The 21177-nt window shown below is 41.4% G+C and overlaps 1 protein-coding gene across 1 annotated transcript in view; it reads right to left on the bottom strand.

The window, feature by feature from the left end:
* LOC147339702 (lipocalin Cav p 3.0101-like) overlaps positions 1-20803 on the bottom strand; it is a 56974-nt gene extending 36171 nt beyond the window's left edge. Inside the window, exons 1-5 of the mRNA XM_086388849.1 lie at positions 20729-20803; positions 20116-20255; positions 16468-16535; positions 14675-14785; positions 12962-13063 (exon numbers count right to left, since the gene is read on the bottom strand). Coding sequence (XP_086244975.1) covers positions 12962-13063; positions 14675-14785; positions 16468-16535; positions 20116-20255; positions 20729-20803 — 496 coding nt within the window. The remainder of the gene's footprint in view (positions 1-12961; positions 13064-14674; positions 14786-16467; positions 16536-20115; positions 20256-20728) is intronic.
* Positions 20804-21177: the final 374 nt, after the last annotated feature.

The following is a 21177-nucleotide window of genomic DNA, read 5'->3' as shown; positions in this document are numbered from 1 at the left end:
AGACAGAGTGCCTGAAGAACAATGAACGGAGGTTCATGACATTGTACACCAGACAGGGAGCAAGACCATCCCCAAGAAAAAGAAATGAAAAAAGCAAAATGGCTGTCTGAGGAGGCCTTACAAATAGCTGTGAAAAGAAGAGAAGTGTAAAGAAAAGGAGAAAAGGAAAGATATAAGCATCTGAATGCAGAGTTCCAAAGAATAGCAAGGAGAGATAAGAAAGCCTTCCTGAGTGATCAATGCAAAGAAATAGAGGAAAACAATAGAATGGGAAAGACTAGAGATGTGTTCAAGAAAATTAGAGATACCAAGGGAACATTTCATGCAAAGATGGGCTCGATAAATGACAGAAGTGGTAGGGACCTAACAGAAGCATAAGATACGAAGCAGAGGTGACAAGAATACACACAAGAACTGTAAGAAAAAGGTCTTCAGGAGGAGGAGCTAAGACGGTGGAGGAGTAGGATGAGGAGAACACTTTCTCCCTCACAAATTCATCAAAAGAACATTTAAACGCTGAGTAAATTCCACAAAACAACTTCTGAATGCCGGCAGAAGACATCAGGCACCCAGAAAAGCAAACCAAGTCTTCAAAAGGAGGTAGGAAAAAATATAAAAGACAAAAAAAGAGACAAAAGAGGGAGGGACGGAGTTCCATCCCGGGAAGGGAGTCTTAAAAAGAGAGAAGTTTCCAAACACCAGGAAACCTTCTCACTGCCGAATCTGTGCCGAGCCTTGGAAGCACAGAGGGCAACATAACAGGGAGGAAAAATAAATAAACAATTAAAACCCGCACATTGCGAGTCCTACGGTAACTCCCATAGCAGAGAAGCAGCACAGACGCCTGCATCTGCCATTAGCAATCGGGGGCTGGGCAGGGAGGCGCAGTGCGGGCTGCATCGAAGGATCTGGCCTGAATACCCCGAGCGCTCTCTGAGCGAAATAATTTGGGCTAGCAAACCAGACTGTGGGATATCTACCACGTGAAAAGCCAGCCCTAACCTAAGACACCACCAGGCCCGCGCACGGAACAAAGGACTGAACAGAGATAGCCGGCGGCAGACCATCCCCCTCCGGTGATAGGCAGCCAGAGCCAGAAGGGGACAATCGCAGCCCCAGAGAGACATTATCTATAAAACTGTAAGCAGGCTTCTTTGCTAACTAAAAGTTCTCAGGGGTCTGGACGGTCAACATCTGCCTGAGAAGGTGTGCCAGTTGTACACCTAAATAACCAAGAGGCGGGGAGGCGATAAGTCACAGCAATCGCACGCACCAAACACCTCATCACCTGAGCTGCTCAGATCTGGGAAGGGCACAAAACTCAGGCCCAACCGAGAGTCTGTGCCTCTGAGGACTACCCGAGTGCCTGAACCTGAGTGGCTTGGACCTGGGAAGTGCAGGCAACCCAGGGCCGGCCACGGATGGTTCCCGGTGGAGCAACCTAGAGCCTGAGCAGCGTGGGCAGAGAGGCTACACGCACCGTGAACGGGGGACAGACCCAGTGTGGCTGAGGCACTGCGAGCACATGCCAGTGTTATTTGTTTGCAGCATCCCTCCCTACCTCCCCTCAGCGCGAATGAACAAGTGAGCCTAAAAAAAAAAAAAAAAAGTGTCCTCCGCCGTCCCCTTTGTGTCAGGGCGGAAACCAGACACTGAAGAGACCAGCAAACAGAAGAAGGTATAACAGAGGGAACCGCCTTGGAAGCTACAGGCAATAGATTAAAACCGTGTGGTTACTACCAACTACATAGGAAGGGGTCTATAGATCTTGAGAAATATAAGTCGGACCAAGGAACTAGCCAAAAATGAACTGAACCCACAATACTCACAACAAAACCGGACAAAGTCCTAGATGTATTTTTACTATTTGTATGATCATTCTTTCTTTTTTACTATTTTTTTAATTAAAAAAAATTTTTTAAGTCCTCTATTATTCCTTTAATTTTCATTTTATAACTGATTACTGCAAAAAAAAAAAAAAAGAAGACTCTATTGTTTTTAAAAGCAAACTTCGTATATATATTTTTTATAATTTTTTTGACCTTGGTTTTTTTTTTTTTTTGGTCCTTCTTTTCTTTAACATTGTATTTTTGAAATTCCAAACTCTACTCTAGATTTTTAATTTTAGCTTTTTGGTATTTGTTATCAATTTTGTACCTATAGTTTTTTTTTTTATATACTTTCTGTGACCCTTTTTTATTTTTTCTTTTTCTTTTTCTCTGTTTCCTTCTCTTCTTCTTTTAAATAACATTGTATATCTGAAATTCCATACTGTACTCTACATTTTTAATTTATGCTTTTTGGTATTTGTTATCAATTTTGTACCTGTATTTTTTTTTATAATTTATGCGACTTTGTTCTTGTTTGTTTGCTTTTTTTTTCTTTCTTTCTTCTTCTTCTTCTTTTTTTAACATTGTATTATTGAAATTCCAAACTCTACTCTAGATTTTAACTTTTGCTTTTTGGTATTAGTTATAAATTTAGTACCTATATTTTCTTTATAATTTTTGCGACCTTGTTTGTTTTTGTTTGTTCATTTTTTCTCTCTTTCTTTTCCTTCTTCTTTTCTTTAACATCGTATTTTTAAAATTCCAAACTCTACTCTAGATTTTTAATCTTTGCTTTTATGTATTTGTTACTAATTTTGTACCTTTAAGAACCCAATCTTCAGTACCCATTTTTCACTAGGCAGCGAGATTACTGGCTTAACTGCTCTCTCTCCCTTTGGACTCTCCTTTTTGGTCTCCTGTGTCTCCTCCCTAACCCCTCTCTACTCTACCCAACTCTGTGAATTTCTGTGTGTTCCAGACGGTGGAGAACACTTAGGGAACTGATTACTGGCTGGATATGTCTCCCTCCTTTTCATTCCCCCCATTTATCCTCCTGGCCACCTCTGTCACCTTCCTCCTTCTCCTCTTCTCTGTATAACTCTGTGAACAACTCTGAGCGGTCCAGTTGTGGAGTGCAAATAAGGAAGAGATTACTGAATAGCCCACTCTCTCCTCTACTGATTCCACCTCATTTCATTTGGGTCACCTCTAACTCCCTCCTCCCTCTTCTCTTCTCCATAAAACGCTGTAAACCTCTCTGGGTGACCCTCACGGTAGAGAAACTTTTCATCTTTAACGTAGATGTTTTATCAATGGTGCTGCATAGAAGGAGAAGCTTTGAAACTACTGTAAAAATAAGACCGATAACTGGAAGCAGGAGGCTTAAGTCCAAACCCTGACTCCAGGGAGCTCCTGACTCCAAGGAACATTAATTGACAGGAGCTCATCAAATGCCTCCATACCTGCACTGAAACCAAGCACCACACAAGGGCCATCAAGTTTCAGGGCAAGACATACCAATCAAATTCTCCAGCAGCAAGGAACACAGCCCTGAGCTCCAAGATACAGGCAGCCCAAAGTCACCCCAAAACCATAGACATCCCATAACTTATTACTGGACATTTCATTGCACTCCAGAGAAAAGAAATACAGCTCCACCCACCAGAACACCAACACAAGCTTCCCTAACCAAGAAACCTTGAAAAGCCACCTGTACAAACCCACACACAGCGAGGAAACACCACAATAAAGAGAACTCCACAAACTGCCAGAATACAGAAAGGACACCCCAAACTCAGCAATTTCAACAAGATGAAGAGACAGAGGAATACCCAGCAGATAAAGGAACAGGATAAATACCCACCAAACCAAACAAAAGAGGAAGAGATAGGGAATCTACCTGATAAAGAATTCCAAATAATGATAGTGAAATTGACCCAAAATCTTGAAATCAAAATGGAATCACAGATAAATAGCCTGGAGACAAAGATTGAGAAGATGCAAGAGAGGTTTAACAAGGACCTAGAAGAAATAAAAGAGAGTCAATATATAATGAATAATGCAATAAATGAAATTAAAAACACTCTGGAGGCAACAAATAGTAGAATAACAGAGGCAGAAGATAGGATTAGTGAATTAGAAGATAGACTGGTAGAAATAAATGAATCAGAGAGGATAAAAGAAAAACGAATTAAAAGAAATGAGGACAATCTCAGAGACCTCCAGGACAATATTAAAGGCTACAACATTCGAATCATAGGGGTCCCAGAAGAAGAAGACAAAAAGAAAGACCATGAGAAAATACTGGAAGAGATAATAGTTGAAAACTTCCCTAAAGTGGGGAAGGAAATAATCGCCCAAGTCCAAGAAACCCAGAGAGTCCCAAACAGGATAAACCTAAGGTGAAATACCCCAAGACACATATTAATCAAATTAACAAAGATCAAACACAAAGAACAAATATTAAAAGCAGCAAGGGAAAAACAACAATTAACACACAAGGGAATTCCCATAAGGATAACAGCTGATCTTTCAATAGAAACTCTTCAAGCCAGGAGGGAATGGCAAGACATACTTAAAGTGATGAAAGAAAATAACCTACAGCCCAGATTATTGTACCCAGCAAGGATCTCATTCAAATATGAAGGAGAAATCAAAAGCTTCTCAGACAAGCAAAAGCTGAGAGAATTCTGCCCCACCAAACCAGCTCTCCAACAAATACTAAAGGATAGTCTCTAGACAGGAAACACAAAAATGGTGTATAAAATCGAACCCAAAACAATAATGTAAATGGGAATGGGATCATACTTATCAGTAATTACCTTAAACGTAAATGGGTTGAATGCCCCAACCAAAAGACAAAGACTGGCCGAATGGGTACAAAAACAAGACCCCTACATATGTTGTCTACAAGAGACCCACCTCAAAACAGGGGACACATACAGACTGAAAGTGAAGGGCTGGAAAAAGTTTTTCCATGCAAATAGGGACCAAAAGAGAGCAGGAGTAGCAATACTTATATCAGATAAAATAGACTTTAAAACAAAGGCTGTGTAAAGAGACAAAGATGGTCACTATATAATGATCAAAGGATCGATCCAACAGGAAGATATAACAATTATAAATATATATGCACCCAACACGGGAGCGCCGCAATATGTAAGACAAATGCTAACAAGTATGAAAGGACAAATTAACAATAACACAATAATAGTGGGAGACTTTAATATCCCACTCGCACCTATGGATAGATCAACTAAACAGACAATTAACAAGGAAACACAAACGTTAAATGATACAATAGACCAGTTAGACCTAATTGATATCTATAGGACATTTCATCCCAAAACAATTAATTTCACCTTTTTCTCAAGCGCACACAGAACCTTCTCCAGGATAGATCACATCCTGGGCCATAAATCTAGCCTTGGTAAATTCAAAAACATAGAAATCATTCCAAGCATCTTTTCTGACCACAATGCAGTAAGATTAGATCTCAATTACAGGAGAAAAACTATTAAAAATTCCAACATATGGAGGCTGAACAACACGCTGCTGAATAACCAACAAATCACAGAAGAAATCAAAAAAGAAATCAAAATTTGCATAGAAACGAATGAAAATGAAAACACAACAACTGAAAACCTATGGGACACTTTAAAAGCAGTCCTAAGGGGAAGTTCATAGCAATACAGGCATACCTCAAGAAACAAGAAAAAAGTCAAATAAATAACCTAACCCTACACCTAAAGCAACTAGAAAAGGAAGAAATGAAGAACCCCATGGTTAGTAGAAGGAAAGAAATCTTAAAAATTAGGGCAGAAATAAATGCAAAAGAAACAAAAGAGACCATAGCAAAAATCAACAAAGCCAAAAGCTGGTTCTTTGAAAGGATAAATAAAATTGACAAACCATTAGCCAGACTCATCAAGAAACAAAGGGAGAAAAATCAAATCAATAAAATTAGAAATGAAAATGGAGAGATCACAACAGACAACACAGAAATACAAAGGATCATAAGAGACTACTATCAACAATTATATGCCAATAAAATGGACAACGTGGAAGAAATGGACAAATTCTTAGAAAAGTACAACTTTCCAAAACTGGACCAGGAAGAAATAGAAAATCTTAACAGACCCATCACAAGCACGGAAATTGAAACTGTAATCAAAAATCTTCCAGCAAACAAAAGCCCAGGTCCAGACGGCTTCACAGCTGAATTCTACCAAAAATTTAGAGAAGAGCTAACACCTATCCTGCTCAAATTCTTCCAGAAAATTGCAGAGGAAGGTAAATTTCCAAACTCATTCTATGAGGGCAACATCACCCTAATACCAAAACCTGACCAAGATCCCACAAAAAAAGAAAACTACAGGCCAATATCACTGATGAACATAGATGCAAAAATCCTCAACAAAATTCTAGCAATCAGAATCCAACAACACATTAAAAAGATCATACACCGTGACCAAGTGGGCTTTATCCCAGGGATGCAAGGATTCTTCAATATCTGCAAATGAGTCAGTGTAATACACCACATTAACAAATTGAAAAATAAAAACCATATAATTATCTCAATAGATGCAGAGAAAGCCTTTGACAAAATTCAACATCCATTTATGATAAGAACTCTCCAGAAAGCAGGAATAGAAGGTACATACCTCAACATAATAAAAGCTATATATGACAAACCCACAGCAAACATTATCCTCAATGGTGAAAAATTGAAAGCATTTCCTCTAAAGTCATGAACAAGACAAGGGTGCCCACTTTCACCATTACTATTCAACATAGTTTTGGAAGTTTTGGCCACAGCAATCAGAGCAGAAAAAGAAATAAAAGGAATCCAAATTGGAAAAGAAGAAGTAAAACTCTCACTATTTGCAGATGACATGATCCTCTACATAGAAAACCCTAAAGACTCCACCAGAAAATTACTAGAACTAATGAATGATTACAGTAAAGTTGCAGGATATAAAATCAACACACAGAAATCCCTTGCATTCCTATAGACGAATAATGAGAAAACAGAAAGAGAAATTAAGGAAATAATTCCATTCACCATTGCAACGGAAAGAATAAAATACTTAGGAATATATCTACCTAAAGAAACTAAAGACCTATATATAGAAAACTATAAAACACTGGTGAAAGAAACCAAAGAGGACACTAATAGATGGAGAAATATACCATGTTCATGGATTGGAAGAATCAATATAGTGAAAATGAGTATACTACCCAAAGCAATTTATAGATTCAATGCAATCCCTATCAAGCTACCAACAGTATTCTTCACAGACCTAGAACAAATAATTTCACACTTTGTATGGAAATACAAAAAAACCTCGAATAGCCAAAGCTATCTTGAGAAAGAAGAATGGAACTGGAGGAATCAACCTACCTGACTTCAGGCTCTATTACAAATCCACAGTTATCAAGACAGTATGGTACTGGTACAAAGACAGAAATATAGATCAATGGAACAAAATAGAAAGCCCAGAGATAAATCCACGCACATATGGACTTATCTTTGACAAAGGAGCCAAGAATATACAATGGATTAAAGACAATCTCTTTAAGAAGTAGTGCTGGGAAATCTGGTCAACCACTTGTAAAAGAATGAAACTAGAACACTTTCTAACACCATACACAAAAATAAACTCAAAATGGATTAAAGATCTCAATGTAAGACCAGAAACTATAAAACTCCTAGAGGAGAACATAGGCAAAACACTCTCTGACATGCATCACAGCAGGATCCTCTATGACCCATCTCCCAGAATATTGGAAATAAAAGCAAAAATAAACAAATGGGACCTAATTAAACTTAAAAGCTTCTGCACAACAAAGGAAACTACTAGCAAGGTGAAAAGGCAGCCTTCAGAATGGGAGAAAATAATAGCAAATGAAGCAACTGACAAACAACTAATCTCAAAAATATACACACAACTCCGACAGGCCAACTCCAGAAAAATAAATGACCCAATCAAAAAATGGGCCAAAGAACTAAATAGACATTTCTCCAAAGAAGACATACAGATGGCTAACAAACACATGAAAAGATGCTCAACATCACTCATTATCAGAGAAATGCAAATCAAAAGCACTATGAGGTACCATTTCACGCCAGTCAGAATGGCTGCGATCCAAAAGTCTACAAGCAGTAAATGCTGGAGAGGGTGTGGAGAAAAGGGAACCCTCTTACACCGGTGGTGGGAATGCAAACTAGTACAGCCACTATGGAGAACAGTGTGGAGATTCCTTGCAAAACTGGAAATAGAACTGCCTTATGATCCAGCAATCCCACTGCTGGGCATATACACTGAGGAAACCAGAAGGGAAAGAGACACGTGTACCCCCAATGTTCATCGCAGCACTGTTTCTAATAGCCAGGACATGGAAGCAACCTAGATGCCCATCAGCAGAGGAATGGATAAGAAAGCTGTGGTACATATACAGAATGGAGTATTACTCAGCCATTAAAAAGAATACATTTGAATCAGTTCTAATGAGGTGGATGAAACTGGAACCTATTATACAGAGTGAAGTAAGCCAGAAAGAAAAACACCAATACAGTATACTAACGCATATATATGGAATTTAGAAAGATGGTAACAATACTCCTGTGTACGAGACAGCAAAAGAGACACTGATGTATAGATCAGTCTTAAGGACTCTGTGGGAGAGGGAGAGGGTGGGGAGATTTGGGAGAATGGCATTGAAAAATGTATAATATCATGTATGAAATGAGTCACCAGTCCAGGTTCGATGCACGATACTGGATGCTTGGGGCTGGTGTATTGGGACGACCCAGAGGGAGGGTATGGGGAGGGAGGAGGGTTCAGGATGGGGAACACAGGTATACCTGTGGCGGATTCATTTCGATATTTGGCAAAACTAATACAATATTGTAAATTTTAACAATAAAATTAAATTTAAAAAAAAAAAAGAGCTTCACGACCCAGATAATCACGATGGTGTGATCACTCACCTAGAGCCAGACATCCTGGAATGTGAAGTCAAGTGGGCCTTAGAAAGCATCACTACGAACAAAGCTAGTGGAGGTGTTGGAACTCCAGCTGAGCTATTTCAAATCCTGAAAGATGATGCTGTGAAAGTGTTGCACACAATATGCCAGCAAATTTGGAAAACTCAGCAGTGGCCACAGGACTGGAAAAGGTCAGTTTTCATTCCAATCCCAAAAAGGCAATGCCAAAGAATGCTGAAACTACCGCACAATTGCACTCATCTCACAGGCTAGTAAGTAATGCTCAAAATTCTCCAAGCCAGGCTTCAGCAATATGTGAACCGTGAACTTCCTGATGTTAAAGCTGGTTTTAGAAAAGGCAGAGGAACCAGAGATCAAATTGCCAACATCTGCTGGATCATCAAAAAAGCAAGAGAGTTCCAGAAAAACATCTATTTCTGCTTTATTGACTATGCCAAAGCCTTTGACAATGTGGATCACAATAAATTGTGATAATTCTGAAAGAGATGGGAATACCAGATCACCTGACCTGCCTCCTGAGAAACCTGTATGCAGGTCAGGAAGCAACAGTTAGAACTAGACATGGAACAAAAGATTGGTTCCAAATAGGAAAAGAGTACATCAATTCTGTATATTGTCACCCTCCTTATTTAACTTCTATGCAGAGTACATCATGAGAAATGCTGGACTGGAAGAAGCACAAGCTGGAATCAAGATTCCTGGGATAAATATCAATAACCTCAGATATGTTGATGACACCACTCATGACAGAAAATGAAGAGGATTTAAAAAGCCTCTTGACAGTGCAAGAGGAGAGTGAAAAACTTGACTTACAGCTCAACATTCATTAAACTAAGATCATGGCATCTGGTCCCATCATTTCTTGGGAAATAAATGGGGAAACAGTGGTAACAGTGTCAGACTTTAATTTTTTTGGGGGGGGGGGCTCCAAAATCACTGCAGTTGGTTATTTCAGCCATGAAATTAAAAGACATTTACTCCTTGGAAGGAAAGTTATGACCAACCTCGATAGCATATTAAAAAGCAGAGACATTACTTTGCCAACATAGGCCTATCTAGTGAATGCTATGTTTTTTCCAGTGGTCATGTATGGATGTGAGAGTTGGACTGTAAAGAAAGCTGAGAGCCAAGGAACTGATGCCTTTGAACTGAGGTGTTGGAGAAGACTCTTGAGAGTCCCTTGGACTGCAAGAGGTCCAACCAGTCCATCCTAAAAGAGATCAGTCCTGGGTGTTCATTGGAAGGACTGATGCTGAAGCTGAAACTCCAATATTTTGGCCACCTCACGTGAAGGGTTGACTCATTGGAAAAGACCCTGATGCTGGGAGGGATTGGGGGCAGGAGAAGAGGAGGACAGAGGATGAGATGGCTGGATGGCCTCACCGACTCAATGAACATGAGTTTGGGAAAATCCGGGAGTTGTTGATGGACAGGGAAGCCTGGCGTGCTGCGATTCATGGGGTCACAAAGAGGTAGACACAACTAAGCAACTGAACTGAATAGTAATGTCATCCTGCGCTTTCCGTGCATAGGCCTTCGTGAGTGGAACGTACATTCCTTTCTTGGGAATGAATAAGATGCATGTTAGGGAATTTCTCTTGATCAGACTGTCCCCTTCCATACAGTAGACTGAAAGTGAAAGTGTTAGTTGCTCAGGCCTGTCAAACTCTTTAGGATCCTATGGATTGTAGCCAACCAGGCTCCTCTGTCCATAGCATTCTGCAGGGAATATTGGAGTGCGTTACCGTTTCCTCTTCCAGAGGATCTTCCTCACCCAAGGATAGAAATTGGGTCGTCTGCATTGCAGGCAGACTCTTTACCATCTGAGCCATCAGAGAAGCCTGTAAGGTGGAGGATCCATAACTCTGCCCCATGATGCTTTAGTCTAGTTTCTCCCTCTTCCCTGGACACCTGAGGGCATGTCTACCAAACCTTCATAAAGATTGTCTCTGATGAACACCTGTCCTATGAAAGGCACAGTTTCCTGGACACTTAATGTGGACATTTGTGTGTTTTAAATGAGGTGACTTTTGCACAGACATGCATGTGCAGGGCAGATATTTACCATTTATTTAAACCCTCAGCAATCAAATAACACAAACCAGGACATGATTTAGTGACAAGGAGTGATGAGATGGGAGAAGGAGTGTGAATGTGAAGAGAGCAGGATCATGTTAATCAGGAACCAGGAAAGTCGTCTTCGTGTTGTTGATCTTGATCCCATGGACAAGAGGACGTGCCTGGTCTCAGTGACTCTTTATATAGGTGAATAAAAGAGAACCAAAGGTTTAGTTGAGTCAACTGTGTGACAGTTGACAGGGGTGAGACTCAGTAGGCTATCCAGGGAACAGGGAGTTGGTAGCTGATCCAATATCAGATTCCAGGTGAACCTCAACACTGCACATTTCTGTGACAGCAGGTTCCCTGTGGAATTGTCCCCAGGATGTACATATGGTTGGAGATTTCCCATTTCGGATTGATTCTATGAGTAATGATTTCACAATGCATGTACATGGTGGTGCTTCATCTAAAGATGATGTTCAGGCTCTGTATTTGGAGCAGACAACTCTAACCCTGCAACTTTTGTCTTTTGGGTTCAAGAATATTTTTTTTTTTTTTACTTTTTTTAGTATTAGAGCACAGCTCATTATCAACATTTCATTAATTTCAGGTGTACAGCCAAGTGATTATACATACAAAAATTAGTATCTATTCTCTTTCATATTCTTTTCCCATTTAGGTTTTATAGAGTATTGAGTATAGTCCACTGTGCTATGCAGTTGGACCCTGTTCTCTATCCATCCTGTATATAATGGTTTCCATCTACTAACCCCAAACTTCTCAGACGTTACGGATCTGCCTGCAAGTCAGGGGACCCCAGGTTTGATCCCTGTGTTGGTAAAATCCTGTATAGAAGGGAATGAACCCACGCCAAGATTTTTGCCTGGAGAATCCCATGGACAGAGGAGCCTGGAGGGCTATGTTCCATGGGGTCGCAGAAAGCCCGACATGACTGAGCAACGAACCTTTCTTTCACTTTCACTTTTCAACCGAAAGCCTCCCAGTCCTTCTCTTCCCAACCCCCTCCCACTTGGCAACCACAAGCCTGTTCTCCACGTCTGTGAGTCTGTTTCTGTTTGGTAAATAAGTTCCCTCGTGTCATGTTTCAGATTCCAAACAGAAGTGATATCTATGCAAAAGTGGAAGTCACTCAGTCGTGTCCAACTCTTTGTGACCCCATGGACTAGAGCCCACCAGGTTCCTCTGTCCATGGAGATGCTCCAGGCAAGAATACTGGAGAAACTTTCCCCTTTTCCAAGGAATCTTCCCAACCCAGGAATCAAACCCAGGTCTCCCCAGCTGAGCCACAAGGGAAGCCCAAGAATACTGGAGTGGGTAGCCTTTGTCTTCTCCAGCAGATATTCCCTACCGAGTAATCGAACTGGGTTCTCCTGCATTGCTGGTGGATTCTATACCAACTGAGTTATCAGGGAAGCCCTGCTTCTAGGACTCTCTTTAATACCTATTCTCCCAAAGGAGGTATGTGTGGGGACAACCGCAAGGTCAGGATGGATGGGAACACTAATCGTTTCCACCTACTCATGGGGATTCCTGCTTCTCTCTGATGATTCTGTTCTGCAAGATTCCTGCAGAAGACTCTCTCACCACAGCTGCTCAGTGTTAATAAACCAAACTGTTTGCAGTTTAATATGGCTCAAGAGCAGCAAAATTATGGGAAAAAAAAATTCATTAGTGACATGTTTAAATTGTTGGGATAAACATTTCACACACATGAAATAACAGTGTGACCTTATTGCTTCATCTGGAACTGTCACCGTTAATAACGGACCACGTTTACTTACAAAAGTGTCAGAGTCACTGCTTCTCACTCCCTTGGACAGTTGTCTGGGGAAAAACAAAATTGGAGAAATAAAAGAGCCACCGATTACTAACATTCCCATCATCGCCAACGTTTCGTTCTTTCTTCCTTTTTTTAAAATAATGGATCTTAAAAAGAGATTACTTGTGCAAGAAGACATTTTGAATAAGTTGATTTGTTTCCTGATACTTACACACCAGGTGAATGGTATGGTCAGGGAAAAAAATATAATTCCATTACCATTGTAGATGAAATTCAGGATATTTTCTTCTGGAATCCCTTTTTCTCTCACTGCGTTTTTGAACTCCTCTTCGCGATTCGGATCAACATCATCTGTTAGACCTGTAAAATCACCGAGCAAAAAGAAGAATTGTTGACCCCGGGAACCCATGGATATTCCTGAATCCACAGAACAAGGAGTGGAACGTGCCAATCAGATGTTCACTTGTATAATCTAAGACCTTCAAACGGTTGCCACGACACAGATGTATGCTTTTTGTCTTAAGAATTGACCCCAGTCCAACTTGGTGAGTAGGACACCCTACCCCTCAGCATCAGGAGCTGGATGACAAAGACTTGCCAGCATCTGCAAGAGTTTGGGGCTGAGTTCATCCTAATATGGAACCTACTTGCTTCTTACAGCTTCCTCATATATGTACCTGCCACTCATATCTGTTTCTAGACCCAGCTAATAGGAAACATGCTTCTCCCCTTCCACGGACACAATCACCACTTTGCACTTAATGCTAGGGGGTGATTTACTCTTTCGTGAACCTACCGTTCTACCCGATAACCTTTTCTGAAATAGACACCTGTTGTCCCCATGGCACACACAGCTCTCAATGCTCTGCATGTTTACTTGAGGGAGTGATGTCAGTGTTTATAAGAAGAATGCATTTGAAACATGGAAAAGGACAAAGATTTATCTTGTAAGCGTCTGTTCCAAGACTTAGAGTACATCAGAAAACTGATATTGTATACAAACATATATATTGAATCTGCATATATATGGAATCTAGAAAGATGTTACTGATAATGAACTTATCTTCAGGGCATCAGTGGAAAAACAGTCATAGAGAACAGACTTATGGGCATGGGGAGAGGGGAGGAGATGGTGAGATGTATGGAGAGAGTGTCATGGAAACTTACATGACCATATGTAAAATAGATAGAAAATGGGAAATTGCTGTATGTCTCAGGGAACTCAAACAGGGGCTCTGTATCAACCTAGAGGGATGGGATGGGGAGGGAAATGGGAGGGAGTTTCAAAAGGGAGGGGACATATGTATACCTATGGGCTTCCCTTGCAGCTCTGCTGGTAAAGATTCCTCATGCAATGCGGGAGACCTGGGTTTGATCCCTGAGTTGGGAAGATACCCTGGAGAAGGGAAAGGCTACCCACTCCAGTATTCTGGCCTGAAGAATTCCATGGACTGTATAGTCCATGGGGTCATAAAGAATCAGTCACGACTGAGCAACTTTCACAGAAGCACATGTATACCTATGGCTGATTCATATTGATGTTTGACAGAAATTCAATAAATTCAAACAATTCAATAAAGCTGTTATCCTTCAATTAAAAAATACATAAAAATTTAAAAATAAAGTCAGTCTCACTATAGCCATGATGAAATTAGTTGAAATATTAAATATTTCAACATTTTATATTCAATATTCAACATGAAATATTAAAAAATGATTCTAGTATAACCTCATTTTTAAAATTTCAACAGATAGGAATCATTTTGAAATGTCTGATGATGTGATATTCCGCAGCCTATGGCCTCCTGTTTCTTGGTATATTACCTTCCAGGATCCTTAATTCGGTGAGCATAAAGATGCAGGCCTTACACCCTGAATACTGTCAGCACCTCCTGATATTCTGAATGAAAGTCCTGTCAGTGGACATGTAACATTACCATATCAGTGGTAATTTTAGGATGTCATACCTACCGAATAATCCCACCATTTCTGTCTCCCTGCCATCTTCATCCACGTTGAGATTATGCGTTATGAGAGTGTTCTTGTCCCCACTAATGAGTTGAACTTCATTGTGACCTGAGTCTGTGAGAGAGAGAAAAGATACAAACAGCCCTGCCTTAACTTGTTGTCAGTTAGATTATGGTGGCACACAGCGGGCATGAAGAACGGTCCATCGTGTATGGACCCACTCACTCCACGCATGCACAGAATGCTACCGTTAACCACGGCAAGGAAAGGAGGAACGAATCTTCCTCATCCTCACCTTTTCCTGCCATTAACCAGTCACTCCTTGCTGTCTTACCAAGATGCTTTCTAGAACGTGTGTTCTAATGAGCCCCACAGATTCTTTTTCTGCTTTGTTTTTTCACTTGCTGAGTCTTCCCTGCTGCCCGTGGGCTTTCTCCACTTGTGGTGACTGTGGAGTACAGTCTAGCTGTGGTGTGCGGGCTTCTCATTGCCGTGGCTTCTCTTGTTGCTGAGCACAGGCTCTGGGGTGCAGGGGCCTCAGTATTTACAGCCCGGGGGTTCTAGACTGCAGGACCAGTAGCTGTGGTGTATGAGCTTAGATGCCCCATGGCGTGTGGGATTTTCTCGGACTAGGAATTGAACCTATGTCTCCTGCCGTGGCAGGCAGAATTCTTATTCCCTGGACCACCGGGGAAGTTCCTGAGAGTGTTTTAAAACATCATGAACGTGTTATCAAATCCAGGTTCTAAAATTCTTTCTATGTCTTTTACCCCAGCCACAAAATTGATTTCTGTTGACCAACCTACCTTGTGTTCATCACCTTCTGTTCCTGAGTGCCTACGCCAGGCCAGGCAACCTTTTGAACACTTTAAGGATTGTGTTTCCCGAGCCCCTCAGTCTGGGGTATGACACAGCCCACTGCTGTGTCTGTTCATTCCAGCTTATAATTCATCCAGCCTGGCATTTAGCATGATGTACTCTGCATGTAAGTTTATATAAGCAGCATGAAAGTACATACTAACTTATTGTACTCTTCTCCCAATTTTGAACCAGGCTGTTGTTCCACATCTCACTGTTGCTGACTGATCAACATACAGGTTTCTCAGATGACAGGTAATCTGGTATTGCCATATCTTTAAGAATTTCCCACAGTTTGTTGTGATCCACACAGTCAAAGGCCTTAGCATAGTCAATGAAGCAAGAAAAAAAAATTTTTTTTTTCTGGAATTGCCTCTCTTCCTCAATGGTCCACTCAATGTTGACAATTTGATCTGGTTCATCTGCCTTTTCTAAATCAAGCCTATATTCGTGGAAGTTCTCAGATCACCTACCGCTGAATTCTAGCTTGAAGAATTTTGAGCACTACCTTGCTCGCATGTGAATTGACCACAACAGTGAAGTAGTTTGAACATTCTTTGTCATTGCCCTTCTTTGGGATTGAAATGGAAACTCACCTTTTCCAGTTCTGTGGCCACTGCCGAGTTTTCGAAAGTTGCTGACTCATTGCTCGCAGCCCTTTAACAGCATAATCTTTTAGGATTTTAAAGAGTTCAGCTTGAATTCTGTCACCTCTACTAGCGTTGTTCATATTATACTTCCTAAGGCCCACTTAACTTCACACCCTAGGATGTCGGGCTCTGGTCTCATTGATTAACACTCCACTGAGGGGAGACTTTCCAGTCCCTGACCTCTGAGTTTTAGTAGGAGTAGAATTCAGGTGTATGGGGTTATTGAAGAAAGTTGAGACCAAGATTTCTACATGCACGTAGTCTTTACAGTGAAACATTCATACTTACAGTCAACAGCATAAAAGTTTCCTTCCTTTAGGCCTGAGACATATTTTTCTATGCATTCTCCATTCTTCCTTAAAAACAAAATATATTCAAGTTGGTTAATTAAGACAATAAAAACTTGACGTATAATGAAGATTCTTTCTTTGTGACACCCAAGAATACGTGTCCGGTATCATCTCAGTGCTGGTGAACATTTTGACCTTCGAAAGAGACAAAATATGTTGTCTCAGATCCAGTAACTCTCAAGTGGCAAGGATGGTTTGTCTTCACACTAAATCTGATTAGTAGTTCTGAAAATAGCCTGCAGATTCAAAACAGGTCGTGTGTAAAGCCAATAAACATGGAGAAATCTAGAATTTTAGGAAAAAAGGAAAAGAGCGAACTTTAGTTTCTGAAAACAGAGAGGCATAGCCATCATGACAAAACCTTGGGCGTTGTCACAACCCAGGCAGTGATTCATTAGACAATGAAAGTGAAAGTGTTTGTTACTCAGTTGCGTCAGACTCTCTGTGATCCCATGGATTGTAGCCTGCCAAGCCTCTCCACTGCCTATGGGATTCTCCATGCAAGAAGACTGAAATTGGTTGCCATTTCCTTCTCCAGAGGAATTTCCCCACCCAGGGATCAAATCCGGGTCCTCTGCATTACAGGCAGATTCTTTATTCTCTGAAACACCAGGGGAGCCCTTATTAGACAATACGAGAGCCACCAGGGAAGCCTTCATTAGACAGTGTGAGAGCCAAAAATCACAACATTTAAAAAAAGTTTAATTTTCTACAAACACACACTCTTCCTCCATCACAATGCCATATGAGGATTAAATCTGAAAGACACATGTACTTATACAGACACGTTTCACACTCACACAGACAGGAGCACAAGCAAACACTTAAGTCCACATGATGTGCTTATATGATATTATGAAGAACTTTATGTATATAATATATGATTAGTATATATTGTCACCTCTGTAACAAAAGAGTGAGTGACTTCACATATGTCCTCTGTACATGTATGTGAAGAAAGGTGTATTCGGCACATATAAAGAATGTCTATGAAACAAATACTAAAAAGGGAAAAATAGTACAGAAACTGGATTACTCTTTGAACAGACACCTTGGAAAAGAATGTCCACAATAAAGCGTGGTCAGTGCTTCTGGTCATTGAAAGTGAAAGTACAAGTCACTCAGTGGTGTCTGCCTCTTTGCAACTCCATGCAGTATACAATCCATGGACTTCTCCAGTCAGGATACTGGAGTGGGTAGCCTTTCCCATCTCCACCGGATCTTCCCAACCTAGGGATCAAAGCTAGGTCTCCCACATTGCAGGCAGATTCTTTACCAGCTGAGCCACAAGGGAAGCCCAGATATACTGGAGTGCATAGCCTATCTCTTCTCAAGCAGATTTCCTGACCCAGGAATTGAACCGAGGTCTCCTGCATTGCAGGCGGATTCTTTACCAACTGAGCTGTCAGGGAAGCCCTCTTAGTCATTAGGGAAATGGAATGCATTGAAATCACTGAAAAACAACCACAAAGTAAGAACACAACAATTATCCAATATACCTGCAAACACACAACATTTTATCTGAGCAGACAAACTCCTTTCATTTGGCTTGAAAAACTTGACTCCTTATGCAGACACTGCAATAACTGTTTAAAACATTGTGCTGACTGGGGGAAGGCAGGGAAAATGATTCAGAGTGCCTAATTTTGTTGCATGAAGAGCCAGAAAAGGTGAGAATATGCATATCTTTTCTTACCTGTGGCTCCAGGGGTAGACATCTAATGATGAGTGAAGAAAAGGAGGTGTGCTGGAGAAATTTTATGTCCTTCTTTTTAAAAACAAAACTGGTTTTTTTTTTTTTTTTTGACTGTGCTGTGTCTTCTTGCCACTCAGGCTTCTCTCTATTGCCAAGGGCAAGGGTTATTACTCTTCAGTTGCAGTGCCGGGGATTCTCACTATGGTGGCTTCCCTTGTTTTAGAGCATATAGCCCACAGGCTTAGTCATTGTAGCACATGGGCTTACTTGCTCCTGGGCACGTGGGGTCCCTCTAGACCAGAGATGGAGCTCATGTCTCCTGCATTGGCAGATGGATTCTTAAGCACTGAATCACCAGTTGAAGCCTGGAATTTTATATCTCGAATGTGTAGATGGTGAAACAATTGTGCACATGTGAAAGCTCATTGAACTGTACATTCCACAAAGGTGCATTTAATTACACATTTAATTATGCTTCTTTGTGTGTTCAATTACTCAGTTTGGCCCAACTCTTTGGAGCCCCATGGACCGTGGCCTGCCAGACTCCTCTGTCCATGGGATTCTCCAGGCAAGAATATTGGAGTGGGTTGCCATTTCCTACTCCAGGCAAAAGTGACTTCAGAAAGAGTCGCCACATGAAAAATTAAACATACGACACAAAAATTGTAAAATACGGCAAAGAGGATGATAACAGATGTTCTTTAAAAATTAGTGAAAACAGACAACTGTTTCTCCTGAGATAAGATATACGTGTCTTTGAGTCTGTTCCTGTATGGGTGGTTCTAATTTGATTGCAAGTATACTGTTAAATGCTGAAGCTGAAACTCCAGTATTTTGGCCACCTGATGCGAAGAACTGACTCATTGGAAAAGACCCTGATGCTGGGAAAGATTGAAAGCAGGAGAAGAAGGGGACCACAGAGGAGGAAATGGTTGGATGGCATAACTGACTGAATGGACATGAGTTTGAGCAAGATCCTGGAGATAATGAAGGACAGGGAAGCCTAGCCTAGCATGCTACAGTTCAAGGGGTTGCAACAAAACATGTTGTTGTTTCTTCTCTTAATGTTCTTATTCCTCACAATGCATTGCTGACTGTGCATTTTCTTATTTTCTTTTGAGAGAGGGGGACAGTTGCTGAACAAGCTTGTATTGGTTTCTGCCATGCTTGCATGTTCTTAGAAAACCGTCTTCGGTATAGTGAGCATTCTATGAATGGTACTTGGGACTGTATGTGTGTGCTTGGTTGCTCAGTCCTCTCTGACTCTTCGCGACCCCTTGGGCTATAGCCCACCAGGCATCTCTGTCCATGGGATTGTCCAGGCAAGAATACCGGAGGGGGTCGCCATTTCCTCCTCCAGGGCCTCTTCCCGACCCAGGGATCGAACTCCTGTCACGTGCATTGGCAGGAGCCTGGGAAGGCACTTGGGAAAGTCACTAGGGGCTCTGAAGGCTCTGGGAAACTCAGTGATGATGAAAGCTCCCGTGAGGAAGCCCCGAGGGCAGAGCTCTCTGGGTGCTCTCCCCCGCCCTCACATCTGGGCTCAGTGGGAACCGTCTCTTACAAATTCTGTGGGAAGGGGTCAAGCCCCTGGTGGGGACTGTGGTCTCCAGGACACGAGCCTCTTCCCTCTGCCATGTCCCTCTTTCCTTTAATGAGTTGATGCCAGTGGAGCTTCTGGGTTCCCCTTCTAAGCAGAGTTTTCAGGACATTCCCTGGAGGTTCAAAGAGGGACCGATCCCCTCCCCCAGCTCAGAGATCCTGCTCAGCCCGACAGCACAGGGCATAATGCTCTCAACATCACCCAGAGAGTTCCCTGCAGAGGGGAAGACACACCCTCCCTTAGGTCGGGGCTTATAGGTGTTTTCCTTCTGGGTGATTTTTACTTACTTGATATAAAAGCGGAAGTGTATCGTGCCATTTTCTTCATCAAACTCGATGTAACGCATGAAAATGTGGAATGGCGCGCCCTCGGTGATCTTGTCTATGTTCTCGGCCGCGATAAAATGGGTTAACCATCTTCCTGTGAACTAAAAGTAAAATTCCCTTCAGAAATCTTAGTCCGTCTCTGTAAATTCTGCCCGACATCATCCCTCAGGAGTTTCGCTGCCCTTTCACTTTAGCAGAAGTTACCTATCTTTATGAACACAGCCCTAGTTACAGAATCATGTGAAAACTCAAGTCAAGTAAAGGAAACAATTGAGAAATTACTGAGATAGCTTGAGCTATCTTGTCAAATGCAAGAGCCCTAGTCTAATACCTATGTGATGTTCCTCTGTTTTTACAAGACAAGTGAACATACATGAGAGCCAATGAATAGATGGCAAAGGTGATACAGACATCACAAACAGCAGGCATAGAGCCAGTGAATGCAGAAATTTTGAATTGCAGAGAGATGGCTAGACTTAGCGATCCACATGACTGGACCTTGAAAGGGACACTCACATGGATACATGCCAAGACTTCCTCCCAAGCTTAGACCACGTTCAAATACCCCTGGTACCTGAGAGGCATCTATCACATCGCCTTGACTGGCAGCAAGCAGACCAAGGACAAGACTGAACAGCAGAGCCTTCATCTTGTTGACTCTCCTGATCCTTCTTATTTAGAAGCTGAGGGTGTCCCAGTGGTTGGAGAGGATGGAAAATTGCTGCCACTTTTATAGCCTACATCTGTTGGCATGACACATCAAGAACCAATGGTTGTTCCTCATATGACCAGTTACAACAGAAGGCACCTTCAGTATCCTGGTTGGCAGAGATACACTTTTCTGGCATTCTGTCATTTTGATAATGAGATTTGTTTTAAGAGAAGCATATGTGGATGTGGGCATTTGACCTTTAAAGTGAGAAATTGCAGTACATCCAATATTGCAAGGGGACAATTATTTTCCTGTTTATCATGAGATGCAAAATGAGATGAGCTGTCCAAGGTACATATCCATCACTCCTG

This window comes from Bos grunniens, chromosome X, assembly GCF_055505025.1.
Source record: "Bos grunniens cultivar Pamir isolate PY7600 chromosome X, Bosgru_T2T1.0, whole genome shotgun sequence".
In the NCBI taxonomy this organism is placed as follows: Eukaryota; Metazoa; Chordata; class Mammalia; order Artiodactyla; family Bovidae; genus Bos; species Bos grunniens.
This window is presented reverse-complemented; position numbering and strand designations above follow the sequence as displayed.